Source organism: Salvelinus sp. IW2-2015, linkage group LG23, assembly GCF_002910315.2.
Source record: "Salvelinus sp. IW2-2015 linkage group LG23, ASM291031v2, whole genome shotgun sequence".
In the NCBI taxonomy this organism is placed as follows: domain Eukaryota; kingdom Metazoa; phylum Chordata; class Actinopteri; order Salmoniformes; family Salmonidae; genus Salvelinus; species Salvelinus sp. IW2-2015.
In genome coordinates this window covers 35118418-35135264 of record NC_036863.1, presented here as the reverse complement: position 1 = coordinate 35135264, position 16847 = coordinate 35118418, and the positions used below count along the sequence as shown (strand labels likewise).

At 44.2% G+C, this 16847-nt stretch overlaps 1 protein-coding gene across 1 annotated transcript in view; it reads left to right on the top strand.

The window, feature by feature from the left end:
- LOC111951084 (protocadherin-1-like) overlaps positions 1–16627 on the top strand; it is a 90871-nt gene extending 74244 nt beyond the window's left edge. The window contains exon 5 of the mRNA XM_023969087.1: positions 12829–16627. Within this exon, the coding sequence (XP_023824855.1) occupies positions 12829–13199 (371 nt within the window). The 3' untranslated portion in view covers positions 13200–16627. The remainder of the gene's footprint in view (positions 1–12828) is intronic.
- The last annotated feature ends 220 nt before the right edge of the window (positions 16628–16847 follow it).

Below are 16847 nucleotides of genomic sequence, written 5' to 3'. Positions count from 1 at the left end.
TAACACCTGATTACATTGCACTCCATGAGGAGCCTGCCTGTTACGCGAATGCAGTAAGCTAAGGTAAGTTGCTAGCTATCATTAAACTTATCTTATAAAAAACAATCAATCAATGACTGTCATTGCTCCAATGTGTACTTAACCATAAAACATGCAATGCCTTTCTTAAAATCAATACACAAGTATATATTTTTAAACCTGCATATTTAGCTAAAAGAAATCCAGGTTAGCAGGCAATATTAACCAGGTGAAATTGTGTCATTTCTCTTGCGTTCATTGCACGCAGAGTCAGGGTATATGCAACAGTTTGGGCCGCCTGGCTCTTTGCGAACTAATTTGCCAGAATTTACGTAATAATGACATAACATTGAAGGTTGTGCAATATAACAGGAATATTTAGACTCATGGATGCCACCCGTTAGATAAAATACGGAACGGAATAAACGTTTTGTTTTTGAGGTGATAGTTTCCGGATTAGTCAAAGGTATATGGTTCAGAGAGAAATAGTCGACGCTTATAATTCCTGTAATAACTTGCGGCTGACTTAAAGGGTTCTTCCTTTGTATTTTACGTTCATGTCTTCCATAGAGAATGTCTTGATCTACTTCAAATAGGTCTGTGTTTCGCGGAGGAGTAGACTGACAGGGGACCATGCAGACAAGCTCTGCTTTCTGCACTACAACCTAAAACTTTGTTTTAACATATGTTCTCATGTTATTTGAGACTAAATTGATTTTTATTTATGTATTATATTAAGTTAAAATAAAAGTGTTCATTGTTCATTCAGTATTGTTGCAATTGTCATTATTACAAAAATGTGTTTGTGTGATTATGATATATATATATATATATATATATATATATATTATATATTATATATAAATACATACTTTTTTTTAATCGGCCGATTAATCGGTATCGGCTTTTTTGTCCTCCAATAATCGGTATCCGGGTGATGGCGTTAAATTCATAATCGGTCGACCTCTAGTATGTACGTACGGTCACTGTGGGATGACGTCATCGATGCACTTATTGATGAAGCCAATGACTTATGTGGTGTACTCCTCAATGCTATCGGAGAAAATCCCGAACATATTCCAGTCTGTGCTAGCAAAACAGTTCCTGTAGCTTAGCATCTGCTTCATCTGACCACTTTCCTTTTTATTGATCGGGTCAATGCTGCTTCCTGCTTAAATTTTTGCTTTTAAGCAGGAATCAGGAGGATAGAATTATGATCAGATTTTTGCCAAATGGAGGGCGAAGGAGAGCTTTGTATGTGTTTCTGTGTGTGAAGTAAAGGTGGTCCAGAGTTTTTCCCTCTGTTTGCACATTTAACAGGCTGATAGAAATTTGGTAAGACAGATTTAAGTTTCCCTGCATTAAAGTCCCCGGCCACTAGGCGCTCCACCTCTGGGTGAGCATTTTCCTGTTTGCTCATGGCGGAATACAGCTCATTGAGTGCGGTCTTAGTGCCAGCTTCAGTCTGTGGTGGTATGTAGACAGCTATGATAAAAACAGATGAAAACTCTCTAGGTAGATAYTGTGGTCTACAGCTTATCAAGAGATACTCTACCTCAGGCGAGKAAAACCTTGAGACTTKCTTAGATATCATGCACCAGTTGTTGTTTACAAAAGTACATAGTCCACAGCCCCTTGTCTTACCAGACGCCACTGTTCTATCCTGCCGATACAGCATATAACCAGCCAGCTGGATGTTGATAATGTCGTCGTTCAGCCACAACTCTGTGAAGCATAAGATATTACAGTTTTTAATGTCCCTTTGGTAGTTTAATCTACCYCGTAGGTCATTGATTTTATTTTCCAAAGATGCACGTTTGCTAGCAGAATGGAAGGCATTGGGGGTTTATTKGATCGCCTTCGAATTCTCAGAAGGCAGCCCGCCCTCCGGCCCCTTTTTCTCMGCCTTCTCTTCACACAAATGACCGGTGTCTGGGCCTGTTCACGGGAAAGCAGTATGTCCTTCACGTCGGGCTCGTCGGAGTTGWTAAAGGAAAAAAAGGATTCTGCCAGTTCGTGGTGAGTAATCGCAGTTCTGATGTCCACAAGTAATTTTCAGACATAAGAGATGGTAGCGGCAACGTTATGTACAAAATAAGTAAAAAAACATAATCGATTAGGGACACGTAAACCGTCAGCCTTCTTCTCCGGTGCCATCTTATGTGTGTTGTGTTTGCAGAGCGTTGTATTGACATTTTTGCTGTTGTTTTGGCTGGTGGCACAGATGGATGGATGGAAGGATAGATAGATACRCACTGGGCACACACTGGTTGAATCAACGTTGTTTCCAGGTCATTTCAATGWAATTACATTGAACCAACGTGGAATAGACATTGAATTGACGTCTGTGACCAGTGGGTAGATAGATCTATGTGTTGTGGTGTCAGAGGTGGAGTCAGCAGTGTTTCTGCCTTTTCCCTTAGCAGGCCCTCTCATCCCTCTCTCAGAGCTGTAAGTCATTCCTAATGACCCTCTCTCACAAATGTGCTAATTAAAAACCCCAACTAATGGAGCGTTTGGCCTCCAAATAAATCTGCCCTGTGATATCTGTGTAGACAACAGTGTGTTTGCCGTAAACATTTTCCCCTCCTTACGCCYAGCTTTCTCTCTGCAGCCAAGTGTACTTAGGTGTGCCAGATACAGAGATATGCTTTCCCTTTGCTATGTAAAGAGTGCTCAAACCACAATACTACATCCATATATGCTGTGCACCAGTAGAGGCTGTTGAGGGGACGACGGCTCATAATGATGGCTGGAACGGCGCAAATGGAAAGGCATCAAACACATGGAAACCTTGTGTTTGATGTGTTTGATACCATTCCACCTTTTCTGCTCCAGCCATTACCACGAGCCCGTCCTCCCCAGTTAAGGTGCCAACAACCTCCTGTGCTGTGCACTATGCCTAATACACACAGACATCTAGGTCCATGGAAAAGCCTTTAACCATGGCAAAGAGCAATAACCCTATTAAGATTATCCATGCATGCACTGACAATAAGAACCACGGGTCCTTAAGGCTCAGCGTAGTGCATTGTTAGTCCTGTACCACAACGCACTAAATCATACACTGGATGCAAGCACCAGCCAGAAGGGCACTGCTTCAACTATGTTTGCCAATAGTTCACTGTTCCACAACATGTCCTCATTGGTTTCGTCTCCGATATTAAGCCTCTTTACCTATTCCACTGCTTTTACTCCAAAGCATGGCTTCGTCTTCGTTTCCTTTTTGTCTGGGTAAAACATGGCTTCCTATGGCTTTCTCCCAGAGCCTCAGTCGCCCCATGTGGGGAGTGGCTGTCAGCCGCCCAGCAGCAGACAGGGAAGAGAAAGGAAACGTTAGGGAGAGAAATGTCAGCTCCACCCGGGAACGATGTGTGTTGGGGGAGAGGATGAGTGACACGCTAACAGGTGGGACCAGTCTCCTGCTCTGTGCGTTCACAGCCACTTCCCTCACATATGATATATTATGCATGCTTTATTTTCTGTCTCTGTTGTTGTGTTGTATTCTTTCCAAGGAAGCATATTGGTTGAGCAAAAAAACAAAACTCCATTTAAAGAACAGAGGACTTTGTTGTCTGGTTTGTTGTTGGTGGCAGGAGGACAAGATTGTGATCGGAGCTGGAGCGGTTAAAGAATGAAAAGGCAGAGAGATGAGGGAGATGTTCGATGCTGACAGGGAGCTGGGACTGTGTCGTCTTTGACAGAGATGCAAAGCCAACAGGGTGAGCACGTAGCAGCATGTAGGGACTGGGAGCTGGGAGATGAACGCTAACAATGGATAGACCTAATTAAAATGTGATTCTCASTTCAGGGAGATTACAGAGAAGGCCCACAGAAAATGATGGATGTGAAAGGAATGGAGAGAGACAGAGGGATTCCTCCCTCCCCAGCTCCACCTGGTCTTTTTCCTTCTCTTTAGAACAAAGTTGAGCGACAGGGTGACCGGCTGTACCAATGCCGGGCTTTATTCATGGCTCCTGAGATGATTGACAGGTGGAAAGCAGGGAGGTGAGCACTCTGTGTGTTACTGCATTTAAGCTGGATGAAAAGCAATATGTGAACTCGAAACATTCAGCGTGTGCGTCGTTGGCCCGCAGATGGAATGACGTGGATGTGGTTTACCATGCAGGCTGGCCTTTTGTTATGGACAATATACATTTTAAAAGTGTGTCTATGGTCCACAGCAGGACGAACTCTGGCCTTCTGTTCTATGAACTCTGGATTTTCTGTATCCGTCTGTATCAGTGCTGCTGCCTGCTATAATGGTTGATGTCCTGCTCTGTCCTTTGCTGGGTGAACTGATAGTCAGTCTGTATTAGCAGATTGAAGTTAGGATGACTCAGTGATGTTATGATTCACTGTTGTCTTTTGTAACACTTCCCCCTTTGTTCATGTTGTTCAGGAGGCCTCGAAGGTCGGATGAAGTTAATCTTTCTGAAAAGAAACTGAAAATAGACCTTCAATTTACTTTGCTAACCCACACTACAACAATCACAAATCTGRTTGAGTGCCGACGTGAATCCCAAACTACTCTGGTAGAGTTCTCAACACCCTTCAATATCATAAAGCTATCTTATACAGAAATATCTCTCCTGCTCACCATTTGTGAGAAAATGTAATGCAAAAAACTAATTTCCCTGTCTAGTCTGATTGACCTAAGAAACTGTGTGGTAGTTTCTTGTGGCTTTTTAATTAACCACTATATTAATGCTAGTTTTGTGAAAGCAATTGGGGTTGATACTGTGTAATGGAATGTCTTCTCTTGCTCGGGTGGTATAAGCCTGTGTGGTGTGGGTGGGAGTGTGTGGTCTTTGACTCAGGCTCTGGATCACTGATAGAGACGGAAGCATGCACTTCCCTGGCGCTAAGCCTCTTGTCTTCAGAGAGCAGGTTCACACAGCGTTRGGAAGATCTGTGATATTTGATTTGTATGCTACATGATCTGCAGCTATTGATTTCTCCAGTTCCTTTCTTTGTAGGCCTCCTCTGTATTTCCATTCTTGACTCCAGGCTGTGTTGGAGTGCTCTACATTAGGTTCCGTTCTCCCATGTGCATTCTCCACTGGGGTGTATACATGTGCATGAATTCTACTTTATTCAAATGCCTTTTTCACCCTTTAGCACATCTGCAACAAGCGTCTAAAGCAGTGGGAGTGAGTGTTTGAGTGTACATGTGCACACACGTGTGTGTGTGTGTGTGTGTGTGTGTAGTGGGGGTGTTCACAAGCTAAGTCTTTGCAGATGTAAAATAGTATCTTAATATTTAAATTTCTGAATATTCTGATAGGCTTCCTAATCCTAAAGCCAAACATCATAGAATATCGTCACTGATCTACCATTGTCTAATTGTGACTTTTCTCAGTTATCATTAGTCATATTAGACATCGTATACCTGTCAAAACAAAATCAGTGATGAAAGTTAGAAAACAGCGTCCAGCTACTCTGAGTGACAGCATTCCATTGCCACTTTCTTCAACGCTTAATTGAGTTGTTTTGATTCTGCTTCAAATGAGTTCTGAAATGCCGCCAGTCTTTCTGTCATGACTATGAGAAGCTATGCTCATCGCAGCTTCTATTAGCTCATTTCCATCATATCTAAACCAACGAGGCAGTAACCCAGACCAGTAACGAGCCCCAGCGCAGCCATTGCCTCACATTATCAATGACCTCAAGTGTTTGACACTCCACTGTCCCCATTACATCCCCTCTGTCCGGGTCACTGGGGACCCTGAATGGGCCCACAGCCCCCACTCATAGATGATACACTCTAGGTCAGTGACTGCTGCAGCATACTCTGGGTCAGTGGTGACCAGCAGTATAATCAGAATGCTCATAAACTCTGGGTCAGTGAAAACATTACTCCCAGTGTTCTAGTCATGTCCTCTTTCCCCCGGGTTGGTGATGATTCCCACTAGGATCAGTGCTCAGCCCCCTGGCTGTGGTGGCATGGGCACTGGCACAGATGGGACCCCTTGTGTATTGGAGACAGGTACCAGGGCATGCTCACACTCACACACACATACACTGACACACACAGTCTCTCTGGGCACCCCAGATGGAGGTATTTCCATGTGGCTAGGTGCTTAGCATGGGGCCTCACTCTGTCTGCCTCTGTGCGGACTCACTGCACATATGGGCCAGTGAGAGAAAGGGATAAAATTGAATAAAATGGCATTTGCATAATAATGAGGACCATTAGCGATGCTGTGTGATTTTTCTCCCTCAGATGTCTCCGATGATGCATGTAGCCTTATATTTCTGTTCTTTTGAACTCCTATCAGAGATTGTTTTGTTCTGTGGTTGTTTCAAAAGCTCTGCACCCACCMTCTGCCCAACAGACTACATGTAACTAATTAATGTCACACTATGGTGCCATACGTGGATGCCACTGAACACCTGTATGTGTGTCTGTGCGTGGGTGTATGGGTGCATGTTTTTCTGTCTGTGCGTGTGTGTATGTGTGTATGTGAGTGCAGTGTGTGTGTGTGCGTGCGTGCGTGTGTGTGTGTGTACTGCACCGATTTTTGTTGTGTTTGAGGGAGAAAGAAGGAGAAAGAGGGAGAGAGAGGGGGACATGGAGAAAGAGAATGAGACAGACTGAGAGACAGTGTGAGTCTGAGGGGGCTTGTTTGTCTTGCGGGTGCCAGTTTGGGCTGCTGCCCGGGTGCCAGTGTGGCGTGGCGWTGCGGGGGCATGGTTTTGCCCAGACAGATGGTGCTGGGCCTTGTCAGAGTCCCTGCCTGTTAGTAGAATTGATTGCAGAGGCCTGTGCCAGCCTCTCCCAGGACAGTGGTCTATGCAGGCATATCATGGGACTGCCACCACCTTAGAGGCGATAGGTCATGTGACTCACAGCTTATTTTGGGCCTGGTTGAAAATGTGTGAACAATGCAGTCCCATGCAAAGGGTCCCCCTGAGGCAAGTTGTCATGAGCAATCTGGCCTTAATACAGAGCACATTCTGGCACAGCTATTGTACTCAGTTCCAATCAGCTGCCGCTGTTTGTTGCCCCCAATTTTTTTAGTTGTTGTTGGTATCTTTACTGCAGAGCAAGCAGGTCAGTGGTAGAGAAGTTTCTTACTGTAGCAGAATTGCATTCTCTAACCTGCCACGAGCTTTGACACTATGGACAATGTTTCACAATATCCCTTTTGGTGATGCGTTTATGAGGCAATGGAGTTGAACACAAAAGGCTAGTGTAGTGATGATGTTTTAGGGTGTCAGATGTCTCTAGAGGCCCCTTGGCTCCAGAGTGGCACAGTGGTCCAAGGCACTGCATGTCAGTGCAAGAGGTGTCACTATAGTCCCTGGTTTGAATCCAGGCTGTATCACATCCGGCCGTGATTGGGAGTCCCATAGGGCGGCGCACAATTGGCCCAGCGTTGTCCCGGTTTGGCCGGAGTAGGCCGTCATTGTAAAGAAGAATTTGTTGTTAACTGACTTGCCTAGTTAAATAAAGGTTAAATAAATAAATAAAATATCAATCTGGAAAACTCCTATCTGTCTGTGATCACTYGGAACATGGCCTATCCTACAACACAGTCAGTGCATRGACCCACTCACTGCAATGGCTGTAYAATGATACCCCTAAAGAGAAGAGAGACCATTGGGATGGACTAAGTGAGGACAGGGTATCAAGGACCAAACCATTGACCGTATCATATAGGCTCATTGTCCTTCCTGGAGGATTGGCATGGAAGTTTATAAAACAGATTGCAGCCACAACATGCAGTAGCATCCACATTACGATGCTGTCCTTATTATTCTACTACCCATTGCCGGCAATTTCACAAATTTTTTCTTCCACTTAAAAAGATTTCCCCAAAGTTTCATCATTCAGTGAGGCCAGTCCAGTTCGCTGTAAGGCTTTGATAATACTGTTGATAACAGTGCTGCTTTGACAGAAACTTAAATTCATTTTGGCTATATTCCATGTCGCATTTGAAATGGATGTCAGGGAGATTGTTCTGTATTTCCATTTCTTCACTGTTGTGTTCATCAAAGTCACTTTTGGGGTTTCAGCCACAGTATTATGAGAAGAGCGTAAATCACGAGGGACGTGATTGAATCAAACAGTGCTTATTAACATACTCATATTATTCACATTTTTGACATTCTTTCTGTTTCTATTGACAAAATCCCCAAATCCTTTTCACTTGAAATTAAAACTGGGTGAATGAAAGCCATGCCTCTTTAAAGCCATGCCAGTGCTGTGAAACATAGATGATCACTATGAATTAGTGTAGCTATTTGTCAGAGTCAGAGCACACGGATATGAATACACATTAGGTCCCTTAAATAATCTTTCTAACTACACTCTCCAAGTATTAAATGACTGCTCTTAATACCACGCACTCACTGTAAATGTACGGTTTTACGGCTAAGCTTGTAAAGTGCACGAGTGTGCCAGTATCTCGAAGCTCTATTTACAATGTGTGTGCATGRATTACTTTAATAGAAATATATCATTCTCTGTCCATAGAAAAATCTCGGACAGGATTGTGTCTGCTCGCACCTTATCAGCAGGAACCGGCGAGCTGAAGCTGCAGATTTGGAAGTGATGATATCTGTGAGAGCTGGGACCTGAGAGTATGTGGTTATAAAGAGAAAGGCAGAACAATGTCTCCATTAGCCTATCTCTGCTCTCAGCCACTGGAGAGGGCCCATTCGGCTGGGGGTCCCACCYCAGCAACAGGGGGTCCAGGGCAGGCAGGGGGAGGCATGGGAGGGGGTCATTAGAGGATCAGATATAGAAAGGGGTGATGGAGTTCTGTGGGTCTTAGTGGCGTTGGTTTGCCAAGCCCAGTCTCACCATCCCTGGGTTCATAGAGCAGGTAACACGCAGTCATTTGGGGAGGGGAGCTGGCTTGGGGCCACATCGTCTTCCGCCCCAGTTGGGCTGCTCAGACGGGCATTAGAGAGAGGCCCCGGGGGTCATCTCTCCATCATAGTGCGACGGGGACCGAAAGCCGCTCAACAGCTCTCGAACTAGTGCACTGCCCTTCCATGATGGATAGCACTTGAGGGACTGGAACTGTGTGGGTCTGACATGTACTTCCTTATTTCCAGCGAGTCACTGTGGAATGGAGCCGCTGTGGCCTTTAAGGCTTTCTCACAGCCAGTGGAGTGTGTCCCACAATTCACTGGGGTTCATGGCCACTGCCTCCTCAACAAGGAACAGCGCAGCATTGCAGTCACACAGAAGATCTCCCCCCCTGCTCTCCAAACACACTCAAACAAAGCTCTCACCAAACTGACAAATATTACTGAAGCATCATAAAACCAAAACATAGGCTACTATCATAACCAAATATAAGTAGCATTGATCTCAAAGATCCCAAGATACCACAGTAGGCAAATATCAGTATGATAAGCCTCAAGTTAGAGCCAGTATCCTTACTCAGCCAAAGCACATACAAATGTATTACGACAAAACAAACCATTCCAAACATCCTACTAGTGTAATAAGGCCAATATCATGCCAATACTAAAAATAGCATGCTGCATTGAATGTAGGCCTATATTAAACTACACTCTATAGTGCATGATTTCTTGCAGCAGTAGACAGCTGATCCCACAAAACCATCAGTGAAGGGCAGTTGGGAGCTCTGTTATGCACTTTAAAGGTCATTTAACCAAAARATTTGGCCTCACAGAAACACCTGAGCCTTTGTGTCTCTCCTCTCTTGCCCATTCTGCCACATCTGAGCCACTCTTAGATCTGCCGTGGTTTTGTACTTTGGTTATTTCTATCTAAGGATTCCAAGGCTTTCTTCAAAGGACCTTTGCGCTGACCTCTCTTCCTCATAGCTAAAAGTTGGTCAGAAACACAGGAAGCTGAATGAAAGGGATTAGTCCACAGACAGGAACAACTGGGGAGGGTGGGAGGGGTAGGCAGGGGCCGACTGGCCTTCAGAGAAGCTCTACTGACACTTTCTTTCTTCAAGGAGATCGTTATCGGTGAGAAAGTAAAACAGACACAGGTTCAATAATTAATCAAATATTCTCTTGAAATGTACCCACTTCTCATTTTTTTTGTGTAAAAAATTCACAAGCTGAGGTTTGCTTCCTTAGCCTGAGGAAAGGCTCCACAGAGCAGCTAAAGACTGGAGGATGGGCAGGGATGATCACTGGGAGGATATGCTGTTTGCCTCTCCTCTCACTCGAGTGTCAGCCTCTCAAAGAGAATCCCCACAATTCCCATGACAATTTGACTGTTATATAATGAGTGCGTATGCAGAATGTACATGCTAAATGATCCCAAACACGTCAAAACAATATTTCTAGAAAACAAGGAAAAGTCCCAATTTCATTCGTGAAAATTGTGTATTCCTTGTGTACGTGTGATATATTTAGCGTTTGGTTGTGTTTCTGTTTAGCCACATATTTTATTTCCCTCTTGTTTTCTCACTCCCTCTTTTTGAGGGAGACAAAGTGTCAGGTATCACTGCTAACCGAAGGGAACTGTTGTGAATGCTTTAGTAAACACGCTCAATATGTCACTGAGAAACAAACACGACCCCGGAATTGTATTTATCCTACTATGCATGAACAGATCACTATCTAATCACAGCCTGTTTGGATAGCAGACTCCATCTCTGTTGAGAACGCCTAGAGTATGTAAAGATATGTGAATACATTGGGTGTTGTTTCATAAATGAACATTTTAGCATTAACCACAATTATATAATTATAAGACCACACAGTCAATTTCCAGCTATAATGACTTTATTTTGTTCTCCTCCATCTTTCTATGAACTGCGGGTCTCTAATGTCTGTTCCCCATCGATCACAAGCGCTGTGGCACACACTGGAAAGCAGCCGGTGGGGAGAGGGAGGATTTGCAATCAAACAGAGAGGAGCAGTGTGAAATCTCAGGAAGAGCAGCTTCCCCCCATGCCCATGGGCAGGGGATCAGACGGAGAGGAAGCCTGGCTCAGACAGCCAACACCTCCCACTGGCACCCTGATGCAAGCAGCATGCAAACCCACCCCTCACATGTGTATCAGCTGGGGGGTTAAGTTCTGCACGTACTCCCCTTCTCCTCTCCTCCGTGGTCGTGCATGGTAGAGTGTGTATTACAAAAGTGTGAAGGAAGTGCATTTGAAATCAATGATGAAGTTCACTGGGAATCAAAAAGCGAGAGGTGGATGGGATATTGAATGTTGCTCGGCAGGGTTTCCTGTTGTTCAMGGCTAAGTGTGTCTGATGTAATGAATGGAATATATGAAATAGATATGCTTAAAAATGAAACAGACTGTAAGTGAATGAGCGACAGCTACATGGGCTGCACTGGGCTGTCTCCAGATCTGGAGAGTTCAGGACTTGCTGTGTAGGGAGAAAAAATGGCATTGAGTCACCTTTCTTCAAAACCCAATCACCTGCTCTCTAAATCCAATCACCTCCCTGTTAAAGCCAGTGCCCTGCCAGTGCTGCGGCTCACCCATCCACTCTCTGGGCTGCCCGCTCTCTTCCTGCTCCCGGCCTTTTGGAGCTGCACTCTCCATCCGTGACACATGAGACTGTGAACTCTTAAAGGGTTTGTTTCAGGCCTAGAGCTTGATTTATTCCAGGCTCCACTCCAGGAGAAAAAAATCTTCCTTTTCCCTCACCTTTCTTTGGCTGCTCCTTTAACCTACTGTGCAACTTCTTTGATGTATCTTCCATGTCCACTGTGTGTTTGGGGTCTGTTTATTTCAGCAGTGTGAGCTGTGCTGAGCTGAATGTGCACAGTAGGTAAAAGGGTCAATACTGTGGCTTTGTGTTGTGCAGGTGGAACAGCCCAGAAGTCCTACATAATGGCTGCATTAGAGCTAGCTGTGTGTACAGACAGAGAGACCAGTGGGGAACAGGTCCCCTGGGCTGCTAAGCAGGCCTACAGGCTGCCGRCTGCAATTTCCAGGCAAACACATGTAAGGGCTGCTCTGCATGCTTGTTTCCCTGTGAGCTGCACAGAAAGCTGAACTGACAGAATATCTCTGTTGTTTTGTGTTTTGAGGTTCATAGGTGCTATAAAGTTACTGTACATATTGACTGAGAGGGTGTTCCCTGTGACCCAGTCACCATACCGTGTATTTTCTGTGACTGCCCAAGAAGGGCGTAGGTATGCAGTCCAGCTATTGATTTGGATCTGTGCTGTTTGGAATGAGGTCAGTAGGTCGTGGACCTATTTAATTAATTAGGAACGGTAGAATGGAAAATGTATTACAATCAAGGACATGGACTCATTTCAGACCTGCCAGTCAATAACAACCACACCACAATGGGTTTACCCTGGGGCCCTGCAGGGATCCCTGTGGAGCCACATGCAGCATTGTGTGTGGGTGTGTTGTCTGATCATGCATGCGTGTTTGTGTGTTCAACTTTGTTTTCTCCCTGGAAACACATTGGGGGCGCCATTTACACCCACTGCATACTAGATGGCAACCTACATACAARGCAATACAGCCACGGGGGCAGCACAGAACATGGCAACAACAGGAAAATTATGGCAAATATCAATCACCACTAGACACACAGTCGTAACCCTTGCTCAATGCTTAGCAATGATTGCCCAAATCAGTGAAAYGACTTCATAGAACACACCACCGGACTGCAACTACTGTAGCATCCATGGCAAAGTGCATAGCAACAGCTACATAGCAACAGCTGTACTGTGCATAGCAACAACTACAAGGGAAATAGCAGACAGAGCAGGAAGGTTTTCACAGACTGGGCGTTGTTATATCAGCTGTGAAACCCCCTCTATTGTCTTTCTTGTCTGTTAACATTTGAACCTCTCTGAACATGGGTGTTCTTCTCTCCTTGCAGATATGCGATCCATTCCTGATGTGGCCATGACGGGGAACTGTACTCAAGAGTGCAGCGAGCTGGGCCACTCAGACGCCTGCTGGATGCCTGGGCAGCCCTCCCCAGTGCGCAAGACCAGAAACCCCCCTAAACTCTCCACCTTCGTGCCTTACCAGGAGAGAGGCAGCCTGGGCCGCTTGGCCAACGGGAGCGCCAGGCTGGGTGGAGAGGAGCACCGAGCCCACCTTCCACCCTCCCGGAGTGCCTATTCCAACAGCGGCCACGCCCCAAGTCAGGACTTTCCCCTGGAGGAGGTGCCCCTGAGCGTGGCCACCGAGTTCCCGTCCACCTCCCCTCCTAGCCACACCCCCAAACGAGAGATCTACCTGTGAGAAAGCCCCATCTCCCATGTCTGATTGGTGCACAGATAGAGGAGCCACAGAGACATACCCACTTTATAAAAAGAAACATGCTCTTATGCTGCATTCATAACCAAGTGGGAAGGAGGTAATTACCTCATAAGATTGGTAAAAATCGTCTTGAACGCCCCTCCAACTGGTAATTACTAGTGGGAAACACATATATCATCCCTAAACTCCGACTTCTCCTACATGCTCACCTCTGTCACTTACTAAGGAAATTACCTTGATAACAGCATTTCCGGCAGTTAAATGCAACAACAAATAGTATTTAAAAAAAGCAATCTATTCATATGGTTTTTTAACACTATAGTTTGTTTACAAGCATGATAGCTGTACTTTTAGTTTATGGTTGAAGCAGCTTGTTGGCCTTTAGCCAATCTGCATTTTTCAAAAGATTTAAAGCATGCGAATGCATCCAACTGGTATTTACAACTTCACAACGGTAATTACCACCTTCCCACTTGGTTAAGAACTCAGCATGAGGATCTGAAATGTCCATTTATTTAAATAAATATCCGTTCTGTAGGAAATATGGTCTGTAATTCGTGGAACCATTGGTATGTGCAATAGGAGTTTTTCAGTTTATTTATTTTATTTATTTACATATTTATTGGTTCAATAATGTATTAATTAGTTAATGTATTCATTTATTGATGCAGTTTATTTGAAAGCATTGGTTGAACACTTGTGGTAATATCACACAAAAAAATATACAATCAATCCCTCAAACGCTACTGATTTACTTAGCTTAGCCCCAGCCTGTGGAATGTTCTCTGGATCTTTAATGTGTGATCAGTGCTTTAGTGCCATAACCAGATAACATTCAACTGACAGGTGATAAATCCCTAGGGTAGACTTAATGCTTTTGATTACAAATCAAATTGAATGGTCTTTCTTAATGTACAGTGCTGTAAATACATTTGAATGGTGTACACTGTATCCTGTATATATTTCTGTCTGGCTCAAGCTGAWAACAATAGCCTCAGAATTTTTGCAGTTGAGCTTTTCTTTCATTTGAGCTGCTGCTGTTAAAAACTTGATTGAAATGTTTTCCTAAAGCTTGGACGGACTGTGTGGAAAAGCTCTTGATTGAATTCTACACATACACACCCGTGACCCCCAATCATGATAGAACCATGGCCTTGTACCTCATGCTCTCTGGAGAGCTCTTCAGCCAGTGAAGAGAGCTGTGTGGCAGCATTTAATCGGACAATGTGTGTTTCACTGAGTCTCAGCACTGTGACTTGTCTCTTTTCCTGGAAACAGTACACTTAGAGGCCACCGCCCCTGGTCGCACTGACCATTCCCAATCCTTGATCCAATCCTTTATACTTTAGTTCCTTTAGAACCTGTGGTTCTCCACCTAGATGAGACTATATTCTCTGTGTGAAAAGCTCCTCTCCAATGCTAGGCCTCCCTATGCCTGAACAACACTAAGCTAATCAGTGGCTCTCCACGTAGAGGTCACCATTAACTTCAACCCTGTGTCTCCAGCCTCGTTAGGGTTTCCCGTCACYATCCGCATGAATTTCAATGGTTCTGATGAATGCATGAGGAGTTATTCACCCGAGTTTCAGCACAGAACTCTTCAGTCCTGAGAACCACTGAAGTGACTGAGTGCTGTGACTGAACTCCCCTGTCTCACAGAAACTAAGCTTTTTACATTCCCAGGCTGACTCCTGAAAGGTTTCAGTAATCTGGGACTAAGAGACATTTCAATTTGCAAAGAAGGGAAGCGGTTGTCAATGCCTTAGAAAACACTCTGGTCACCATTTTGTTTGAATAGACCTGTTGCATCCATTGGTGCATGTTATAAACAATGGTGAAATGGTGCCATTTCAAATAAAGTMAAGTATTGGTAGCAGGAGTGTATTTACTGTCCCATATTTCCAGTCCATTTCAAGTTGACTTTCATTGAGGCCAACAGGTTATGTTACCTTGTTAGCTGTTGTTCCTCACTCTTCAATTGAGTACGATGTAGATAGAGGACATTCCTGTAGGCTGCAGCAGCTATCTTTTACAAATACATAATTTCAAAGTCATTTAAAATCAGACGTCTGGAGGACACAGGAATATTAGTATGTAATTGGATGATGATAATGCCACCAGCCCGCCTCGCAGCACAGTAGCATTACTCATAGCTTTTGATTTGTACACTGATTCGATTAGATTTGTACATTAGTTTTGACCGCAGTGTATTTCTATAGAGAGAGAAACAGTGGGTATGGTCTGAGTAAGGGTGGAAGGGCCTAGAATTGATGCTCCGCTCCCCTAATTACTGTGAGTAATGAGTCCTGAGCCAGGGCATATGTGAGCACTGAGCACACACCCTGAGGACAACACAGCAGCCAGATAATCCAAATCCATCCGCAAAATCAGTTAAAAAGGGGTATTTTTATCTGCACTTACCTCATCGCACTGCCGTTGGCAGCACATGTAGAATAATTAAACTCAGAACATATGGAAATTACTGGACATGGCAATGACTAAATAAGGTGGGTGATTATCCTAGCCTTGAGGGAAAAATTCACATTATGCTGTTTTCAAAGCCCTTCCCTTATGACATAAAAAAACGGAGAAAYAAATCCCATGTGAAAAAAATGTGGTTTTGGACACGTGTGAATAAATCACATACAAAATGTACATGCGAAACTGCAACTTGTACATGTTTTTATTTAGCAAGGGTTTAGCCGCTGAAAAAAAATACAGCGCGTCATGATACACTGTGATGAAGCCGCTTCGCGGRCCCCCACACCCTTCTCAGTGTAGAACAGAGCAGCTTTACAGAGCTACAGCTGCGGGTGAGTTCACTGACCTGGAATTAATGATAAGTGTGAAAGATAGCAATGAGTGATAAAGCCAATGTCACACAGACTCAATCACTGGCTTTGGCTCCTACGCTATGTCGGACTCCTTTCAGATTCACTGGCTTTGACTCGTCTGACTACTGCGATTCACRGACTCCTCTGACTCAAGCCTGAATCTCCTGAGTGATCTGGCATGAATCACCAGTTTTATCTCTTTACTAATGACAGTCTGAATCACTGGTTTTGACTCAAGACCATATTAAAATCAAACCACTGAGTTTGAGTCCTTACCAACACCGGTCTTTGCATCKATTTTCTAGTTTTTTCAGCCTGAATAACTGTGTTATACTCCTTTTCTCCAGCCTATATCAATTGTTCTGAGTCGTTGAATATACTGAATCACATGGTTTCACCTGTCTTTTGAACTCATGCTGAATTTATTATTTGTGTCGACTGCTCTCTAGAGAAAGCAGGGTTGTTGTCCTTTATCAAAGTAGAGGACAGCATGAAAATCTTTGATACACTCCACAGTATGTCCAGTCATGTTTAGTTTGTATTTTTGATATTTTATTTCATGTGAAGTTCACCTGAGTATCCTCTGKCTCTCTGTAGTGGTATTATATGGTGATTGTGGCTATAGATTGTTGGGACATTATYAAACACTGGAGAATGGGCAAAGGATTTTTCTTGCAGGTGTTACATAAGACTAAGCCTCCTTACATAGTGAATCAAAGTGAGCTGTATGTGACAAATCTCTCCTGAAGGTGAACTGTACATATGTAGATCTACACGTCCCCGTGTGTGCTGTCAG